General features: G+C 31.7%; 1 protein-coding gene across 1 annotated transcript in view; it reads right to left on the minus strand.

The window, feature by feature from the left end:
• Nucleotides 1-20214, minus strand: part of LOC123720397 (T-cell leukemia homeobox protein 2-like) — a 28787-nt gene extending 8573 nt beyond the window's left edge. Inside the window, exons 1-2 of the mRNA XM_045676987.1 lie at nucleotides 19559-20214; nucleotides 4813-5041 (exon numbers count right to left, since the gene is read on the minus strand). Coding sequence (XP_045532943.1) covers nucleotides 4813-5041; nucleotides 19559-20081 — 752 coding nt within the window. The 5' untranslated portion in view covers nucleotides 20082-20214. The remainder of the gene's footprint in view (nucleotides 1-4812; nucleotides 5042-19558) is intronic.
• Between the last annotated feature and the right edge of the window lie 1535 nt (nucleotides 20215-21749).

Here is a 21749-nt window from a genome sequence, read left to right on the forward strand (position 1 = left end):
TAAATTAACATGTGTTTTTACTATAAGTTTTTAACACTAAACTTCACTACGCTTAGAAATTTACAGGAAATCAATATCAGGTAAGTAGGGGGCAAGGGGTCTACGACACAAAAAAGTTTGGGGAACTCTGATCTATCTATTCACGCCTTTTTTCCGAAGGGGTTAAGACAACGAATCTACACTTCACCACCTTTCATGACATATACCATGCATGCTCGTCGGTCATGGACACATTTAACTTGCCCCTTCTCTGGATGTCCTGGATTTCATCCAGGACCTACCCAATTCGATCTCACTATCCACGGATACCTTGTATATCCTATTAATATTTGTATTAATTTTAATCACATACATAAATTTTGTAGTTTTGATTTTTGAATTTGCTGCCTCTATATGAATTAATGAATGTTTAAAAAAACTTTAATGTTTACGCTACCAAATATTTCGTAATTATTCGTAATAGTCTGATTCAAATAAAAGAAATACTCGTACGTAAATTAACGAGCACGCAACATTAACCTGTTAAGACGTTGTTCCCTGACGTCTTGTATCAATCGTGATACGGATTTGTTTCGTAATTCCAAAGGAGACAACCTACAAGCAACAATTATACTAACGACAATCTTTCTTAAAATAATTGACCTAAACGCCAAAAACCGTTCAAGTCATTCAAAGGCGTACTACAACACGATAAAACCTATAATCCCATGACTAGGATAGCAACTGGGAAATTAACTGGTTAAGAATGAAGAGCGAAAATGTTTCTTTTAGTAAGGAGTGTAAGCACTGTTTTTATAGAACAATCGTGTCCCCCTAATTCGGGGAGTTTTAATATTCACTTATACAAAGGAAAGGAATTACGGGAGGAAATGAAACAGGGTAAGTAAATAAATAAAGAGTCTCCTCCCCTTGGGTTACAGTGTGTTAGATGTGGTTCGATCGCAATTCGATTTGTTAAAATTACGCTTCGATGCCTCGAATTGCCTTTGAGAGTGTGAGAATAGGATTGCCTTCATTGAAAATTATTTTTAATATAAGAATGTTTTAATTCCTTGTTCCTTGGTTGAGCCTAAAAAAAGGTTAGTGGGACAGGTTTTATCAACAAATACATCAATTTACTTGGTCATTAAATATATAGTGTACATAATAATATAATGTGTCTCAAATGCGGTTGAGAACACTAAAAACAAAAGAAAACATAAACCGAAACAAATGAAGCCACTCTTACGGAGACCCACGAAAACGAGCGTAAAATAAACCTTAAGAGGCATAGTAAAAGTCACAAAAATAGACAATAAACTTGCAACGAACAATACATGTAAAAAGGCGACCGTTCGTCTTTTCCACTGTGGTTAATAATTGATGAGCTAAACTGCCGAGTTGTGTTCCTCATACAATATGTATCTCCCCAGTTACCCTGTGTTACCGCCTGCTCCAGATATACTATATGTATAAAGATTTAATTGGCTGGCTATTGTAACGATATGACTTTTTACAGGGGGAAGCAAAAAGCTTAACGCTACGAGCATTTACAATATGATTCTACCCTAAAACGTTTTAGTAACAACAGAAAGTTATTCATTATAATAGACTGATTATATTTTAATACATAATTAAAATACGAAAAAGGCGACGCCAGGTCCAAGTTTCGAATTATATTATTTCTGTACGATAACATTATACAAACAATAGAAAAAATATGTCAATTCTAGTATTTGAAGGAAACAGGTTGGTCTTAATATATTTTTGATTTTTTATGGAAAGCTTACAATTTAGTTGGAAGTCAGTTATAGATTTTTTAAAAACGATATCAGATTTCCGTTCTTAAAATACTAACCTGACATTTGGTGAGATAATTTAATTCCATTTAAAAATAATGTTCATCTAATAAAATTTAATAGCTTTCTTAAATGGATTCTCATAAATGATGTAAATTACAACGTGTTAATGCTTTCGAATATTTATAAGAATTAATGAGGTATTAATGGATTTTAGCACTAAAATCTTAATCTAGAATCTAGACTTTGCAACTAAGTCGTGTTTAAATGGCTATATTATAATAAATGTTGTAATTGATTTCGTAATTTATATTTGTTGCATATTTTATGTTTACATTGAAATATCTCCACAAAATAAGCTAGTCAAGTGTAATAAATATGATCCAAACAACAAAGGCAGTGTTGTCTTTTCAAATGAAAACGTATCTTACGTTTTCATATTCTTCAAACGTCATTCATTATATCAAATATCATATCAAAAAATTAATAATATTTGTAGTCACGCACATATTAATGTTTCAGTTTATTGTTAAATAAAATTTCGTGTTTATGATGGATGCAGTTAACGCAACAATAGTCGAAAAAATAAAGAAATAGAACACTGTCTATGGAACATAGTTTCAAAAGCTCTGAAACAAAAGCAGTCTGTGATAAAATAAAGTTAAAATTTAAACAAATGTCAAGTTTAAAAAAGCTACTGTTTTTATAAATCAGAACTCCATAGATGTCGTCATTTGTCAATATGATGCTTCATAATTAAATTGGTAAAAAATTATAATTTTACAATATGCTTTCGAGGCTCATGTCTTAGTGGAAATATGTTTCAGGGACCTGTGTATCGCAATACCTGCTTATGCGCAATTTACTTGTTTTTAAATTTAATTATTTTACAAATGTTTTAGTTGAGAAATCAAAACTACAACTTTTGTAACTCCTACCTATATGTACAGTTGATATTGGAAACACTCGAAAATTTAGATTTTTAACATTAATCTTAATGGAATCATATTTTATCGTTGTATCTATTATAATAAATGATAATATGATAGCGAGTTACGCATAAAATATCTTATATCGATATATCATACGTCTTGTCACATCCTTATCTCCATGATATAGTCTATAGAGTATCATCTGTAATGCTTTGTTGCATTGTTTATGGAATTTCTAACATTTATTTTGTCTTTAGCCTAAATCAATATTTTGCATTGAAGAAGTATAATGTTCATACTAGTGTATTCGACACTAGTATGAACAAATGCAATTTAATAAATGAATTGAAAATAAATTTAATAATAGAAAGTGACTCAATTGAAGTTTATTTTCAAACCAATAATATGTAGTTGTAACAACAATACGAAATTAAAGGTAACATATTATAACATTGTTTTATTATTCACTAATGACTAAGTCAAAGATAATCCAACTTCATTTGTCATACACATAGATAACTGTCAATTCATTATTGCACGAATCTATATTTATAATCTCTTCTCGATGACATTTTAAATAAATAGTCGTCAAAACGGATACATTAAAATTAAAGAGGTTATATTCTGGTTTCTTATCTATGCGATTTTATATTTTGCGCGCTTATAGTGTTAAGCATACATTTAATATTATCAATTTTATATCAAGTATTTAATAAATATTTATGTATTCATGTCTGAGAAAATTTTACCGTGGGAATATCGATAAAAATATATTAATTGTCTAGATAAAAATTTCTATGAAATTTGTTAAATAATTTACGTACTTTTAAACGATTTTTTTGTCTTGCTGGACTGCTCTAAAGTAGTCGACTGGTCATGAGAAAAATACATTCGTGCTTAAACCCATTAAAGATAAGTTAACATTAAAAAGTTAAAAATAACTAAATTAGATAGTTCAACGCGCCGGCGGCTTTGTCGCCGTTAATCGTTCTCTTCCAGGATAAGAAAAGAAAAATATAAACGGAATTGTGAAAATGTGCTTTTAATATAATAAAAAAACAAAGTTACCTATTGCATAAACCTAATAATAGTAGTTCTTGACGAATTCTTAAGTGTTTAACCTGACAATAAACCATTGTTTCGATAACTCAAAGTTAAACAAGCGATAACGTCCATTCAAGAATGCTAATACGAGGAGACGTGATAAATGAAATGAATACTTGTTTAAGCCACCTCTGAGCTTAGATGGTCACTATTTAAAGCGTGTAGCTTTTGGGCTTAAATATTCTCGCCTGGGCTAAACCGATAAATAGTTGACGATTATTTTTGTTGACTATGGAAATAACTGACTGCTATCAAATCGATTTTATTGGTATTTATAGAAAATTGATTAGTAGTGTTAAGAGCTTTTAATGTCTATAAAAAAATAGTCCCATTCTTTCATTGTTCCCATAAACCTCAGATATTAAGTGTTAGCTAGCCGTCGGTACCAGCTATGCTAGTATCTATGCTACCACTAAAATATCTATTTTATACCGATTTTCGCCAAATCTAATAAGCAATTAAATTCCCCAAATTGATTGCGGAAATATATAGCAATATCATTATGCAGTCGACACAAACAGCCTATATTTAAAACTAAAATTAAACAAAAGCCTATCGACGCTCGAATCACGAATATTTTTTTTAACAAAAGCAGTGGCTTGGCGCCGTTCGTATCGAGCGTTTGTTATCTGTGCCCAACACAAACAGCGCTTGTCCATTAGTAATCTGTGCCACCAACACGATCACTAGTATTGTATCACATGCTCATGGAATTTTGTAGCGTTCCATTTTCAAATTCCATTTGATGTCGTTACTAATTTGTCTATCGTAAAGACACTAATGTCACTGATCATTTTATTAAGAGCGAAGTCTGTTAACTATGAGATTTAAAGGATTATTCTTGAACGGAATCAAGAACAAAGTATATTGTGATTGGAGCAAAGCACTACTGCTATAATAAGCTTAATTATCATTACTGAATATTTGGTCACGTGACGATTTCCATACAAAAGTGACTGGGGCAAAGTTTTTCAAAGTGTGTCAAAAATTAAACCCACCTCCACTTCGTCCGTCGATTCTGGAACCAGGTCTTGACCTGAGCGTCGGTCATCTTCAACGTCTTAGCGAGGGAGGCTCTTTCCGCTGAAGCCAAATACTTCTGTTTGTGAAATCTCTTTTCTAATTCTGCTATCTGCATCCTTGTGAAGGAGGTCCTTGGTTTTTTGCGCTTCGGTGGAGTTCTGTTCTGGTACGGATGACCGATCCGTCGGGTGATTGGAAATGATGCTGAAAATAAAATTAGTTAATTAAATAATATAAGACAAAATGTTATTTGGTAACCGACTTTTAAGTAACGAAGAGGTTATCATACATTCTGAATTGAATAACGTTAGTTATAAAAAATCGTCATTTATTTTATTAAAGCTATGTATTTTTTACGTTTATAAGTTATTTTACTAATCTACAATCCAAGTTCTGCTTTAATTAGTTTTATTTAAATACAATTTAAAAAAAAATTAATTATTCGTTAAAAACGAAATTAATTACTAATTTCTAAATTAAGTAAAAAAGACAAAGAAAAATAAAATAAATATATTTTTATGACACTAAAATATTTATTGTACGATAAATATTACATCAAATATGTATATTCCGTATTCTTTATTTATCCATTAACATGCCCATTGTTTTGCAAAATAATAATTTCCTACCTTTATCAAACATCTACTAACCCATTATTGTAATAAATGTTAATCTTAATGCATACATTATAAGAATAATAAAAGCTATCGTAATTACATCATAAGAAGAAATTAGATAGAAATCACGATCCTATGAATAAATAAAAATTCCATCAAACATAAATTGCTACAAATCATAGTGGTATGCAATCAAAATGCTCAGAATAAATTGCTTGAATATGCTTAAACAGAATTGTAAACCATTTTCGCTGCAGTGTAATTATTGATTATGAAAAAATCGTATATCATATAATCGTATCGTTAATATACAAAAAGTTCGTTCGTATAGCATCGCACGATAACGTTTATCTAAATACTTATATTTTAAATTAAATTTAATTTTCTTACTCAAATATTTTTTATTGAAGTTATTCTTTATTAAATAATGTTGATGATATTGTTGTAAACTCCACTATTTTTATGAGTAAATTTTTACCTGAATAAATATTTTTTTTGTTTCTTTTACTTGAAACTGGCATAAAATCAAAACTATTGCCATAAGATTAAAAAAGAAGAAAACAAATGTTTTGCTTAGTTTTTTATGTTTTTATATCAGAAAATCAAACAGTATCTATAGGGTAGCTTAGCAAAGTGTTACATTTACGTGGTAGTAGTGTACTTAAAAGGATTAGGAAAAATCATATTAAGTTCTGTTACAAACACGAGATTTATTTATTGCGAGAAATTATATATGTTATATACAAAGATAATGTTTTTCTTATACACTGACGTAGCCTGAAATATAGCGGACACGATATCTCATTATTTTTGTATGATTATTTTATTAGATATAATTTAAGTGGTCGATTAACCAGTATTACATTCAATGTCATATGTAATTTAATATAATTTTAAACATTAATTCAATGATTGACCATGATTTGGCTGGATGCAATTTTCAATTGCAAATTACTACGGCTTTAAATATACCTTATAGATACTATTATTTAAATTTACAAAGAATAAAAAGTTAATGTCAAAAATATGTAGCAGAGTGTCGTCTAAAATTAATCTTACTCTGTGCAAACATGACGGCGGCCTTTGGCAGGCCTAGTTTCCATTATTAAATATCGAATTAAATCGAAAACCAAAAGATATTATTACCTCCCGGAGCTTCGTAGATACCGCATTACACTACACTTAGCCTAAGAAACATCGCTGTCCTATGCAGGTTCCATTAAAATATTGTAATTCAATACGATACCACAGCACGTAAATTTAAAATTAAATTACCTAATTGCTTTTAGTATTTAAGGCAACGCCAATGAAAATCGTGTTCGCGTTTCATATTTTCAAAAATAGAATCCCATTAAATGGCGCGCTCCCATTGGTCGGGGGACGTAATGGCGGCTTCACGTGACCACAAATAATGTAATTTGTAAGGGTGCATGATACATGGCTGTTTTAAGACAATGGTAAATTAAACTTAATAACCCTATTTGCAATATTTATGGTCGCAGTATTATTTTAGCTAATTGGATTGTCACGTCATATTTGAAGGTATGTTAGGGTCAATTAATTATTTTTAGTTATTAGCTTTTTTCCGGCCTATAAAGTTTAAGTTCCCCTACAAAGGTGTCTAGGGACTTTTTAGGGTTAAAATTTAATATGCGCTTAGACTGTAACAAAAAAAACACCGGTCAAATTAAGGTTATATATTTAATACATATAAAAAATAATTTAACACTGTCCATAGACAATTAAAATACGTCTAAATTTAATAGACTCAAATGTACCATATATGTACTGTTTAAGCTAAGATTTTCTTTTCATACAGTAATTGAAAAAGCAACCATTAAGGAACACAAACCATATTTATAGCAACGCATGAATCATCTCCTAACCAGATTACGACCTACCAAATCGTATTAACCCACCCTTTTCCACCCCGACATGCCATGAAGTAACTTTGTGTGTTTATTGGACAATTTTATTTGTTTTTATACGCAGACAATTGGTGATATCATGATACACTCTATATAATAGGTTATGGTGGCACTTAAGAGAGACTTTTGAATTTAAAATTTAAATAAAACATGTGTTATAACTTGATCCACAAGTAAACAAATATTTTAATTGTCTTTGTCTTTCATTGATAGATTACAGCAGAAAGCAGATTACAAATGATGAAAGAACGAACAACAAATTCTTATTAGTTCTAATCACCAAGCTCGCAACATTCCATTTTTAAATACAAATTTAAAATGTCATAATTAGAAGATCACTCGCTAAATAAAACTCAAAAGAAAAAGCGTAATTGCTTTACAATTATATCCCTAATCTTAATAAAGGGGCGAGAAAAATTAACAAACAAATTAACTCTGAAAGGGTTTAACCTTTTATTCCTTTCCCTAATACTTTTATGATACCATCCCTCGGGATAACCCTCCTTCACATCGCATTGTCTATGATTTATCATATTCAAATTTCGAATGATATTCGAATTATGTTTAAAAGATATCTTTTGAAAACAATATCATGTGGTTATTGGGAATACATCTGATTAAAATATGTCGAACATCACGGTTACCGTTTGTCTATAAGAGTATATTCGTTAAACAGCCTTTTATCGAAACATTTCGTGTTGGCTATGGCATCAAGAGAGAAGAATCAAAGTTGTGTTTATTATATTACCGTAAAGTAATTTATAAACATGAAATTAAATAATATTTCATTGTAGTTAAATAATATAGATTGTATATATTAAATTTTTTGGAAAATTAAATTAATTTTTTTATTGTTATTGATATCTAATTTCTGGAATCCTCCAAAAATGGTAGAGTCATAAGAACACCAGTTTCATGTGTAGGTTGAGCAATCACAATCTTATATTTTTGCTTCTAGAGTGAAGAATGAAACGCTACGAAACGATCACACTAACATACTAACTCGTGAATGAAATTTCTCTTTACTACCGTATTTTTTTATTTAAAAGTATCCCCCTGACCGTTTGTTTGACTCCAATTGCAACAGTGCAGTGCCACTGAATACTTCACGAGACACGATTGAAGTTACTACGTGTAGCACCTTAAATATGTATGAGATTTTGGCCGGTCATTTTTTGCCAGTCCATTTCGCCTTTTTGACCGTCGGCTCGGATAATTGAGATGTATGTGATTGCAATGTTTGATTGCGATTTTATAGGGTGTTTACGGTGAAGGGTTGAAAGTGCGTAGAGTAGTTTAATAAACAATAAATTACTTAGATTTCGGGCCTATGGCGCTGCGTAATAAATATACGTAGATCTTTGTCAAACCAAAAAGCTTTTTGTTAAGTCTAGCCTATAAATGTTAGCGACTAATGTGAGAGACATATAATTCATCTTCACCACTCTATTGTATTATTTTAATCTGTATTAAACTAAAATGAAGATTGGATGTGGATGAAATGGTTTTTTATTGTATCTACATTATTATTATATAATTAATTGTGATCACTGTTGTATTAGTTTAATACAGATTAAACTAATGTGTATTATAGTATTACAATATAGTATAGTTATACTATTGTATTAAATAACCGTATTCAATTAGTTTAATCGGTATTAAACTAATACAATACGGTGGTCAAGATCAAAGATTTTTATTTCAAACAAGATCATATCTAATCTGTGGATGAAACTGATTATAAATTGTTTTATTGTATTTGTATTATTTTGCTTTAATGGCACATAGGCAAGGCACATATCAAATTTACATGATACCTACATCACACAGTAAGAAAACAAAAGCGAATCTAAATGTATCAGTTTAGGTGTTAATAGTAAAAATTCAAATTTTGGCATGTTTAAACGCAACGTTTAATAATTCAGGGGTAAAGTTTAGCTTGAAGTGCAGACAAATGTGACCATCTGAGTGATGGAGCGAGCGGCGGTAATCCCAGGTGACAGACTCCAATTAGATGGTGAGCATTCATCTTCCCCCTCACTGTTATGCTGGATAAAAATCGGATTAAAATATATGAAATTGCGCTTACTGCCTACCGGTGGTAGAAAGTTTGGACTTTGGAGTATATGAATATATAATTTAACTTGATTCGTTGGTCATTAAAATCAGCATTTTGAGTTTTGTATCTACATTAGTAATTCTCTAATTCATATTAAACTTTAAATTTCCGAACGAAGTACGAGAACTATATTTAAAAAAAATACTTTATTCAACTTTTCGCAAGTTGTATTAGAAATTTTCAGATTACCTGAATGACACTAAATAATTGCTCAAATTCCATTTTTTTACGATAAAAAGAATTGTGGCCCCTTGGTCTCTTGTCTTATCAAGGGAAGATATCGAGAGGAAACCGGCATGCCATAGATTTAAACATCGACATAAGGCACAGATGACTGGTCACCTACTTTTCTATAAAAAAAAATAAAGAAACAGATACAGAAAACTGACATCAAGACTAACCAAGGCTTATAAGTCAAAAATATAAAGGATTTTAGCATATGATTCGTGCTGCTAGTTTTAGAATCCCACCCAAAAAGGTTGTATCACAACTGTTTTAACATTCACAGTGCTGATAAAATAAACCTGTAATTATATTATATATTATGCTAATTTCTCGTAATAATTAGTACTACAGTATTTTATACGAAAGTATCATTTAAGCCGAGGCCGTGACCGCCGCACAGATTACAAATTCCACCAAAACAATCGAGCAAATGACATGAGAACCTCATTACAAACACGCCATCTCATTAAATATTTTGTCCCTTGTCATCGCTACACGGCTTAATTGCAGATGATCCTCCCAAATGAAAATTAAATTTGAACATTTTCTTTAAAATTGTTCGTAATTGGTTTAGAGTGCGTGTTTAAAATTGAAATTGTAAAATGGCCTAAGCAAGCAAGTATCTAGTAGTTATAAAAACGGTTTTTTTATATATAATAATCTAGCGGTCAGTATTCACACGAATATAATGTATATTTGAAATAAATATATTATGCTACTTCAGGATAAAGTAACATTATATTGGTGAAACAATCGAAAAAATCGATGCAAACGTTTTTAAATAAAATAAAATGCGTGAAATAAGACGATAAACAAAAGTCATAGATGCCTTAAATTATGCCCTAAAGTGGCAATAAGCGGGGCATATAGCAAGATACACAGATAAAGTTGAACCTTAATGACAACTTTATGGAAAGGACCAAGGGGTAGAAGGAGAAGAGGGCTTCTAAAAAAAAAGGAATAAAAAAAGAAAGCCATTGGAAAAAGCTGAAGGACGCCTTCCCGCGAAAGAGTCCCGACCTTCGATAGTTCCCTATCTGGAATAAAGGATAACAAGATAAAAATAATGTATAAAACGTATAAAAAATCAAATATATTTATTATTATTTTTGTGTCCTGATTGGAAATTGAACGGGCTGTTATTATTATTAAACAAAAAAACTTTGCTCTGCATGTATCTGCATAAGTGTAAATATATATATATTTTATTTATTTCAATGACAAGGTAATCCGTCTTCCGTGCCCTTAAGTACCACCGCTAAATACTCTATTTGAATTTTGTATATAGATGAAGAAAGCTGTTCACTGTTCTTAACTCACGACGACTAAAGATTCAGAACGCATGCTTAGGCTCTCAATGCATTACAATCATTACTTATATATGTAGAACCTATTCAATGAAACTCCGCAACTTCTTAATCTATAGTAAAAAATACTATTTTCTATTCACCGTGTTAATCGTACATATATAAGGAAACATACCCGGAATTTTCGCACGACATCGAACACAAGCACTTATATATGTATGTATGTGTATAATTTAATTTAATTTATATTAACTAAACAACTGTGCACTAAAATTAATCACTTTTATCGAATACGTTACATGTAAATATGTCTTAAACCAGCAATATAATATTTTAGGCACCGCCCGCCCAAGCCATATATTTCCACGTTTGAAATATTGCTTCTTTTATAACCTAGCACGTTATGGATTGGCGATGAAATATAACAGCTTTCGGTTTATTTTATGAAGTTTTTTTATAAGAATTATGTTTACAATGTTCAGGTTTTAGTGTTATTATTAGTATATACTTAAGTATACGTGGAAATTGACTTCGATATATCGTTGTTATGAGCAGTGTTGGCCTAGGCTTCAACGTGCGACTTTCATCCCTGAGGTCGTAAGTTCGATCCCCGGCTGTGCACCAATGGATTTTCTTTCTATGAGCTCATTTAACAGTCGCTCGAACGGTGAAGGAAAACATCGTGAGGAAACCGGCTTGCCGTAGACCAAAAAGTTGAAGGCGTGCATCAGGCACAGAAGGCTGATCACCTAATCTAATAGGCAAGCTATTTTATTTAAGATTAACATTATTATTATATTTAAGATTAACAAATGATCATGAAAACAGACCTAAAAAGGTTGTAGCGCCAATGTTTTTTTTTTATATCGTTGTTATAATATGTAATAATTAGCTCCTGTAAATTAATAGTCACGGTTGTTTCTAGTGTTTGCTTAATTATAATCTCGTTTTTTATTTGTTTAGGTACAGTTAGGTAGGTAAAGGTAAATTTACACATACCAGTTCATTTTTGTCATCGTTCAGCGACTACTCAGAAAATTACTATTTGTTGGACATCAACAACAAAAATATCCTACATACTAGATAATTTAGAGAAATCGGTTTGATGAATCGGTAATTTATTACTAACACACTACTTTTGCGAGAGGACATAGTGATAATAAAAATAGTAATACTATTCCGTAAATTAGCCCAACGTAAATTGCGTAATTTACGTCATTAGCAAAATAGGAATTACATAATATTGTCTAAACACGGAAGTGTAATAACTCATAATTTGTAACAATTTTTAATTAAATGAAACGCGATATCGTGTACCAATCATTAATTATTAATAAACGATTGAAATGCACACATGTGTTTTATTCTTTTAAATATTAGATGCTTACACAGAACCCTTTCATCCCTAAAGGTGTTAAGAGAATATCACCGCATATCATCGCACTCAAAAGATGGGGCCAAATTTTCATAACATGAGGTTCCCGAGGGAAATGACGAGAAAGGCTTTGTGGGGAACGATCGTGTATCGATGATTTTGTTTTTCCAATAGTCTATATGAGTTTCAATATTCTTTGCTTCTTATGCTTATGTTATTTATATAAATATGTCAAGTGACAGACAGACAGAGCAGTGTTGGCCTAGTGGCTTCAGCCTGCGACTCTCATCCCTGAGGTCGTAGGTTCGAACCGCGGCTGTGCACCAATGGATTTTCTTTTTATGTGCGCATAACATTAGCCCGAAAGCTGGAGCAAAACATCGTAAGGAAACCGGCTTGCCTTAGAACCAAAAAAGTCGACGGCGTGCGTCAGGCACAGAAGGTTGATCACCTACTTGCCTATTAGTTTAACAAATGATCATGAAACAGATACAGAAATCTGAGGCCAAGACCTAAAAAGGTTGTAGCGCCATTGATTATTATTTTTTATTATGAAGCGTAATATTTGGTTACGGTTTCATGGTAAACCAACAACTTACCGATTAAAAGAACGACGGAGAGGTTCTTACCAGTTCTGCTCGCCTGGTCTACGCTAGAGATTTGGGAACTGGTAGTACTTATATACCCTTTACATAAGTTAGACCCTTGTTTTTTTTTTAATATTAACGTTTCATGTGTACATAGTTACCAATACGATTTAATACATTTTAATTTGATTTGATAAAAAAAGAAAATGTAATAATACTAGCTGCCCCGGCGAAATTTTTTTAGCCTACCTGTTTATTAGCTTCATATCAATCGTTTTGCTATCCTACCCCAAAAAGATCGAATTTTAGTTTAGTTTTTCCGAGCAATTTTTCTCCATAAAAACCTGCATCAAAGTTCAAGGAATAAATAAAGATACATTACTCGAATTCGCAACATTATTTGCGATCCATTTTTATTTATATATTATTTACTCAGTATATAATATAAGTAATACATATTCATGAAAGTTTTATGGAAATGCTATTACTTTAAAATCAATATTACCAAGCTATGTAAACCATTTGTTTCTTTGAAATATATATGCCTAACAAGTTGTTGGACGAGTTTTATTTTCCCCTAATATTTTAATATTTAATAACACTCTAATTACACTTTTCAAACTAGTACTTTTTGTCTCTTTCCGTCAAATCGTGTAAAACAGAGACACGGTACTCTTGCTAAATCGGTTAGACTTATTTAGTTTTATATAGGCTATAGTTCAAGCAGAGCTCATCCGTCCATATTTTGGAACTCAACCATTTTTAGTTACTAGTTGTCAGGTGATTATTATTTGTTACTACTACTACTTTTGTAAAAAAAATACTTGGTTAGTCTCAGAAGAAATTATTCAGATTGTATTCACTAAATATTCCTTTTTCAGTAAGTGATGTTCACTTACATTCTTACAATCGGGATTACCGAGGTGTGATTGGTTTAGAAAGGTGTTTCCCTTTTTCATTTGTCCTTTTTTATTATTGTCCCTTTCACTATTTGAATTGGTTTTGTCATTTTATGACTTATGTAGTTTTGTACTTCTTGCGCACACCTTATCTAATTTTATCAAAAAATCTTACAATGGCTGCCTGGAGATCGCGCAAAAATGAGGGTGTCAATCCTTTTTATTTAATTATTTTAATGATACTGTATTTCTGCAACGAAGTGTAAATAAATATATTAACTGTAATGTCTCCTAAAAGATTTATACCTCGTGCCGCCGCATCGTCATAATCGCTTAATTAAGTAAGAATGAAACGGCTTCAATAAAAAAAATGTATGCGTGTACTAGTGTACACACGTAAGGAGTAAAACTTCTTTATGACCTTATTTTCAAAAAATGATCTACTATATGCAACTTTACAGAAATTGGTTAAATAAACTTAAATAAGATAAAGTTTTACAAGAGGCTTTTATTCTCATAGACATGAATACAAATAATACAATTATTTCATTTTACCCTATTAATACTAAGATTATTACAGAATTTCATTAATTGTAATAGAATTATTACTATCATTGTTATCGGTATTATATATTTTTGTTATTAATGGCTTAGAATCTCTTCGAATCAACTGTGGTAGGGAAAAGAAAAAGATGGCTCGTAACGGAAAAATGTGACGCTTAACGGAATAATGTGACGCGTAACCGAAAAATGTGACGGTACATTTTTTTACAACGCCGATAAAGTTGACTTAAAAAATTGCATATTATGATTTTTATACTAGGATTATTCCCGTATCAATTATTATTATTAATTGTTGACATATATCTATGTGGATTGTTTATAGGAGTTTATATGATATATTTACGGCGTTTTGACATCAATTTATTTCTTAATACACCTTTTTAAGCTTCGTCATTACATAATCAAGGCTTTATGGACACAAATAACGTCAATAAACAATATTGTAAAGCAATTATATACAAACAGCTATTAATTATAATATTAAAACATCGGCGAAGTTCAAACGTTGATATGAGATTTCGTTTATTTGATTGTAATAATTTTAGATAAAATGCAAATATGGTCTGAAATAGCTTTTATCTAAACCATCCTATGATAATTTAGATGGTTATGAAATAAATTTCGGACTGTCTTCTTTTAATCCTTTATAGTATCTACGATATTGACCCAATATTAAGATAACTTTGCAAATTACTGGTTCAACGGTAACATTTATTTATGAGGACGCCTGTTGTCTTTTAAATTAAATTTTGGGACACGTTTTTGAATGCCGTGTAATTTGGTCTATACCTAACATAATATCTTGAAATTTGATGTGACAATTTTTAAATATTGTACTAAACCCGACCTACTCGTAATTACAAATCGTGTCGGCTGCGAATTGAAACGGATTTTATTATATTACAAAATAATACTGCTCAGTTTTAAGAGCAACGTCAAATATACTTTAAGCTCACCAAGTTAAAGATTATTTTAGATTGAAATTATAAAACCGCAATTCAAGGCTTTTGTCTGATGTTTGTATTGTAATAAGTCAATTAAAAAAATTAAAATTATGTGTGATGAGTTTTGGTCTGCAATTGTCTGTTGATTCGTATATTTATTAAGCCTTAGTTAATTCTATTTGGTGAAGAACTCGATGACTCTATGGATGTACCAATAGATAAAAAATCTTTTATTTCGTTTTTGTGAATGATTCTCACAAACGACTAAACTTTTGTACGGATTCTTAAGGGATGTAAAATGTTACATTACATTAACTGATAAAATATAGAAATAAAACAATTAATGATTTTCAATATATACTGGTGTGGCTTGTTTTTATTCTAATCTATCTACTGAGATGCTGTATTAAAGATATGTTTGTGCGTTAGTACCAGGGGCGTTTAGATTTTCCATGGACTAGATAAGTCCATCTATAGAATTTTCTGGAAACTTTTTACCTTTCCTATGATAAAGGTATTGAATGGATTACTTTGCTAACTGAACATATATACATAACACATGAATAAAATTCGAATGATCACGATTTAGGTAATTGTAATTGCTTAGTTCAAATTTGTAACCCAAATGACGTCATTCAAAACAGATTGATGATATCATTCTCGATTCGAATTCACAATATTCATAACCATATGTAGTATATATTTATTTATAGTTAAGTAATTTTGAAAATTTATTTTTAGAAGCGATGGGCTGTAATGGCCTAGTCTTCAGCGTGCGACCCTCATGCCTGAGGTCGTATGTTCGAACCCGGCTGTGCATCAATGGACTTTCTTTATACGCAATTAACATTCTCTCAAACTGGTGAAGGAAAACATCGTGAGATCGGTTTGCCTCAGACCCAATATGTCGACGATGTGTGTCAAGCACAGGAGGCTGATCACCTAATTGCCTATCAAATTGACAAATGATCATGAAACAGATACAGAAATCTGAGACCTAAAAACGTGGTACTGCCACTTATTTATTTATTTTCATGCATTAAAATACGCATGTTGATATGATAGGTGAGTTAGCAAATAGCTGAGTTTCATCATTGTAATCGACGTAACAAAATTACATCCGTATCACCTCGACGTTGGTCGTTCTACAACTGAGCGTTCCCTAAGGCAGTTTTTTCCGCGCACCACCAGTATGTGGAACCAGTTGCTCACTGAAGTATTTCCATACCAATACGACTTAGGATCCTTCAAGAAGCGTATCTATTCTCAAAAGGCCGGCAATCCACTTGCGAGCTTTCTGGCTATGTGAGTATCCAAGGGCGTCGGTATTACCTAACAACACGTGAGCCTACTGCCCGTTTGCATCCTTCTACATAAAAAATATATAAAGCTGCTAATATATAGCGTTTAGGACAATAGTAAAACTAATACAACAATTAATAAATTACTTGGAATTATAAATAATAAATAAAGAAATCATTATTATTAATTAATACATAACTAAATTTACTATGAGAATAAATAATATTCGGATTTTGATCCAGTGCTTTAATAAACTTGTCGAACAAAATATTTCTATTCTAAATTGTAAGATAAAGACTATTAAGTAGTGCGGTCTGTAACAGGAAGCGATAACCATTACACTGCTTATTACACTCTCCATTGATTTCAAAACTATAGCAATTTTTATTATACGCCTAAAGTTGATTGAACTGTTTACGTTTAATAATGGACAAAATCAGTATTCAAATTCTGTAAAACAATATTATACGTTTCGTATTGGAATCTGATCGTTGCCTTAATTTCTGGTAATTATTGTTAATAAGATAAAGGAACTATAGCTACTTCTATGCAATGATAGATAACAATTAAGGAATTGCATCCATCTTTTACATATGTGGGATTGGAGTCATTCTAGAATGTGAACTACAGATACCTACCTAAACCAGTATTCCCACCACTGTATCAGGAAAGTTGTCGTCGCTAGCTGAACGTGCTTGTCACACACAATTATTTAATTATTAGTATAAGCGTCCCCTTTTTGTTTATTTTCTACAAATCGCAATGTTTCATAGTTAAAAGATAAAAAGCGTCTAACCAAGTCAGTTAGCACTTTCGTGTTGAGCAGCTAAGTGACCGCAAACGGAACCTAAGCAGTCTGTTTAGATACGCTCCAGATAACACAATTTTCTTGTACCACAGATTATTGACTGACAAACGATGATGCAAAGGTACACGACCCTGTAGATTAGAAAAGTGACAATATAACTACAAAATAACATAGAAAAGCGATGCTTAACCCAAATTTATTATTTGCTAGACTTGAGCTGTCAAACAAAAATTCTATAATTAAATAAAAAATCCGATAGGAATTCCGGACGTTCTTAAAAATTTGCGTAATTAGACTGAGTAAGGTACTCTAAATGTGAATTCATTATTGAAATCCGAGCGTTTAGATTTAAATTATGTTAATAAGGTAATAAATATTTTGAACAAAGTATAAACATATATATTTTGTAAGTATTTTATATTTCGGTTCAATTCTAGCTATTTCATAATAGTCTATTACCAATTAAACATTTTCCAATGTGCATTTTATTTTCAATTTCTAAATATAAACCCAAAGTTCAAAAAGGTATAAAATAAAAAATTTATGTGTCATTGACAGCCTACAAAAAAGTAAATCATCGGAGCGGATGTTCTTATTTCAAATGTCAAATTAGTGGCGCTAAGATGACAAAGGAGTTCCGTGTCCAGTGTTGCCAATTCACGCAACTATCTCAATTACAGGCGTCCGCACTTCCGTTGCGGTCGAAAAAACAACACGGGAGGTCTACACGCGTCGAGATTCGCAATAACAACGATTTTAACTGTGATAATGGCTAAAAATACAATCGTTTTTGTAGATTAGAATCAGTTTATACTTTTATTGTCTTACTTTTCTACACATTAAAACTTCAAATAGTTAAAGTTTTGTACCTATAGTGAATGTTTTGGCGAAATGACATTAAACAAAACCCATAGCTACTGTTAGTTATAATACAGGTTGATATACCTATTACCTACCAATTACTTCTCTTTGTTTATGATAATATGTATTAATTCTAATAGTGGTTAGACAACTAGCACATTATCTAATTCCTTAAAAAATACATCTTAGATCATTTAACTTAAATGCTACGCGGCTATATTCAATAAAAAAATATAACATGTCACTATGTTTGTCATACCAACACCGATTAGCTACTAACACGCTAAAAAACATTTTTTCCTTAGAAAAAACGTCTAAATTACTCCTGCGACTCTCGGCGCGACAAATTATAACGTAGGCGTCTCGAAAGGACACAAAAAATCCAAAAATTCTAGTATACCCAAAAAACAGTCCTTCGATAGTGACACACGCAACAGATAATTCCGGACATTGCCACTTTTCAAAGGATTAAAAAAAAGTTTATTTTTAATCTGTATTCGGTCACAGATTTACATAGGTGCATACTTAAAGTGATTTATCGGTTTGAGATTACAATTCGAAATTTAAAAGCTTTACGTTTGACATTATGAGAAAGATAATTTTCGCATTTTCGATTTATTATTGTATTAGTTTAGTTGTCAGGAGCCTAAGTAAAAGAGATTTTTTTATGTTGCATCGATTTTTTTTATTTGAATGATAAATTACTTAACGTAACAGCATACGTTTTCCAATGTTTAAATCTATAAAAGATTTATGTAATAACAAAAGTCAAGTTATTTAAAGTTACTTTATTATGTTCGCATATTTTCAAAACATTACATAACACGAAGAAATTTTGGCTCGATCGGTGTTTTAGCATTTGTTTTCTATATATTTATATATATATATATATAAATATATATATTATTTGTCTATATATGTATATAAAAACAAAGAATATATGCTATATTAATTTTAATATGCTTCTAAATTATAATTTAAAACCTAGAGTATATTTATAAATTTTCATCATCATAATTCATATAACTTAAATTATACACACGTAACATATATGACACATATATGCTGGCTCATATAAAGCTACATAACATCATTTTCATCAGGTGTTTGTCACTTACTTGATTTAAGGTACAGCTCTAGGCGATAAAAAAATATGATATTTTATTATAAGAAAATGTTACTCACCATTCAATCTATCCTTTACAACTTGGTGTGCAAAGGCCGCCGCGGCTGCCTGCCTCATAGGATCCAGAGCCACCCCCCAAGCCCCCAACGCACCCAAGGCTCTATGAGCTGGCACCCTCACAACCCCTGGGTTGGTGGAAAACCCATACCCACCACCAATACCTAACCCGGGCCGTAACAATAACCCAGAGTTCGTATACATAGGGTTATGGGTAAAATTCAAAGCTAAATTGTCCTTCCCATCATCCCTGGCACTTTCAGACTCTGTGTCCTGGTCACTTCTTTCGTCACTCTCACCAGAATTACGTTTTTCTATGTCAAATTGTTTTCCTAATAGTCTCGATATGCTAAATGGTAAGTTGACCCGCGGCTGGGTTTCCGTGATGTGGGGTGAGTCGCGGTATCTGTCGTGGTAGTCGGAGTCATGGTCTTCGGAACCACTTCTGTCGCACTGGCCGGAGAGTCTGCTGTCAGAATCTACATTTATCTCCTCCTGATCATCATCAGAATGTAACGACGACATTTCGGAACACTTGCACTATTGTTCACAAAAACATTTCAAATTTCGAACACAATTGACAATGTTTGAATTCCGAACACTCGATTCGCGCGCAATGACAGAATGAGCCAATCAGCCCCACCTCTTCAAACGATAGTTTGTCCGCAACTCAACTATGCCCGCTGAGTGGAACAGTTTCCGACAAAAGCTTAATACGATTTCCAAACATAAAAACTCGTTTGGACTCAGTAACTTTAACGCAGTCATTCTGTCCTTTTCTGTCCCGTTCTCACGTCACCCCTTAGCCCATTTGACTAAGTAAAAAGAACGTTATTACAACGAAACAAAGTTCAATTTGATAATGTATAATAGTTTACTTACACCCATTCTGTTCGGGTAGATTAAAACTAAACACATTGTCGATTATTTGGTAGAGCGAGACGAGTATAGGCTGAATGTGTCCAAACGGGTATATTAAACAGAGACGGTTATATACACGTGTAGGCGTGGTCTCGAAAGCGCAGTTTAAATCCAGTTATGGACTTATGGCCTGACAAATGGTGTACATATTAGGGGGGCAATGTTAGAAACTATTTTTGAATCTTTTAAGACAGTTAAATTATTTACGTTCGGCGGTCGAGTGGGCAATAGACAATGCACTTTATAATAAAATAGGGCCCAGGTTTCATGTTATTGAGATAAGTAATAATGTATTGTGAAGATAACTGTTTTATTCTATTGGGTTTGACAGCTCGAGTGGTTAAGGATAGCAACGATAGACACTGTACATTAATGCTTATTGTTCAATTTAAAATGAACATTGGACAGCCATATTGGATATTATTGATGAATTGTTTGACGCGTCGTTAATATAGTGACTGCATTGTTTTGATTTAATCCAAGCTATAGTACTGACACCCGATTTTACACATAAGAGTGACCTTTTTTTAATATTCGAGGAAATTTATAAAATAACACGAATTCCTAATGTGGGACTTCACTCTCACCTGTCTCGCTATTTAGCGGCGGTCTTAGGGGGTGGCGAACAGGGCAATCGTCCGGGGCCTCTCTCTTGCAGGGGCCTCGCGCAACATCCCAAGCAAATTAAAAATATCTATTTTTGAAACAATTTTTTTAAATTCAAAACTTTTGAATTTGATCCTTAATGAAATACGGTAAATTTAAATAATGTTAGTTAACTAATTCACTCAAAACATAATTGAGAAATTTATCGTGTTGTACTTACTTGAATATCGCGCCTCGAAACACATGAAGATCATTTTTTTTACCGCATATCACCGTTTTATTTCATTCTTTAACTCTTGTCACCTTGGTATTATTTTGCTTGCAGTATGAGTTACAAAATCGTTACGACACCGTACATATCTTTCAATTTTATTAAATATTACGTTCTTATAGTATTGAGTGAGCTGGAAAAGTGTGAATTATAGTATTTGAAATCAATACTCAATAGTAACTGAAAAAGTGCAAAATAACTTTGTGGTACTTAAAATTATAAACGTGCTAAACAAAACAAGATTTACGAAATGACGTCGCGTGATCGTGATGCCGGTAGGAAATCTAAGTCAGCTTTAAAAAGAAATCGCTATCAAAAAATATAAGATAAAAGAAAATCTACGTGGATCTTTATATAAATATACAAAAAGATGATGAAGACACCTCTACAAAATA

Source organism: Pieris brassicae, chromosome 2, assembly GCF_905147105.1.
Source record: "Pieris brassicae chromosome 2, ilPieBrab1.1, whole genome shotgun sequence".
NCBI lineage: Eukaryota > Metazoa > Arthropoda > Insecta > Lepidoptera > Pieridae > Pieris > Pieris brassicae.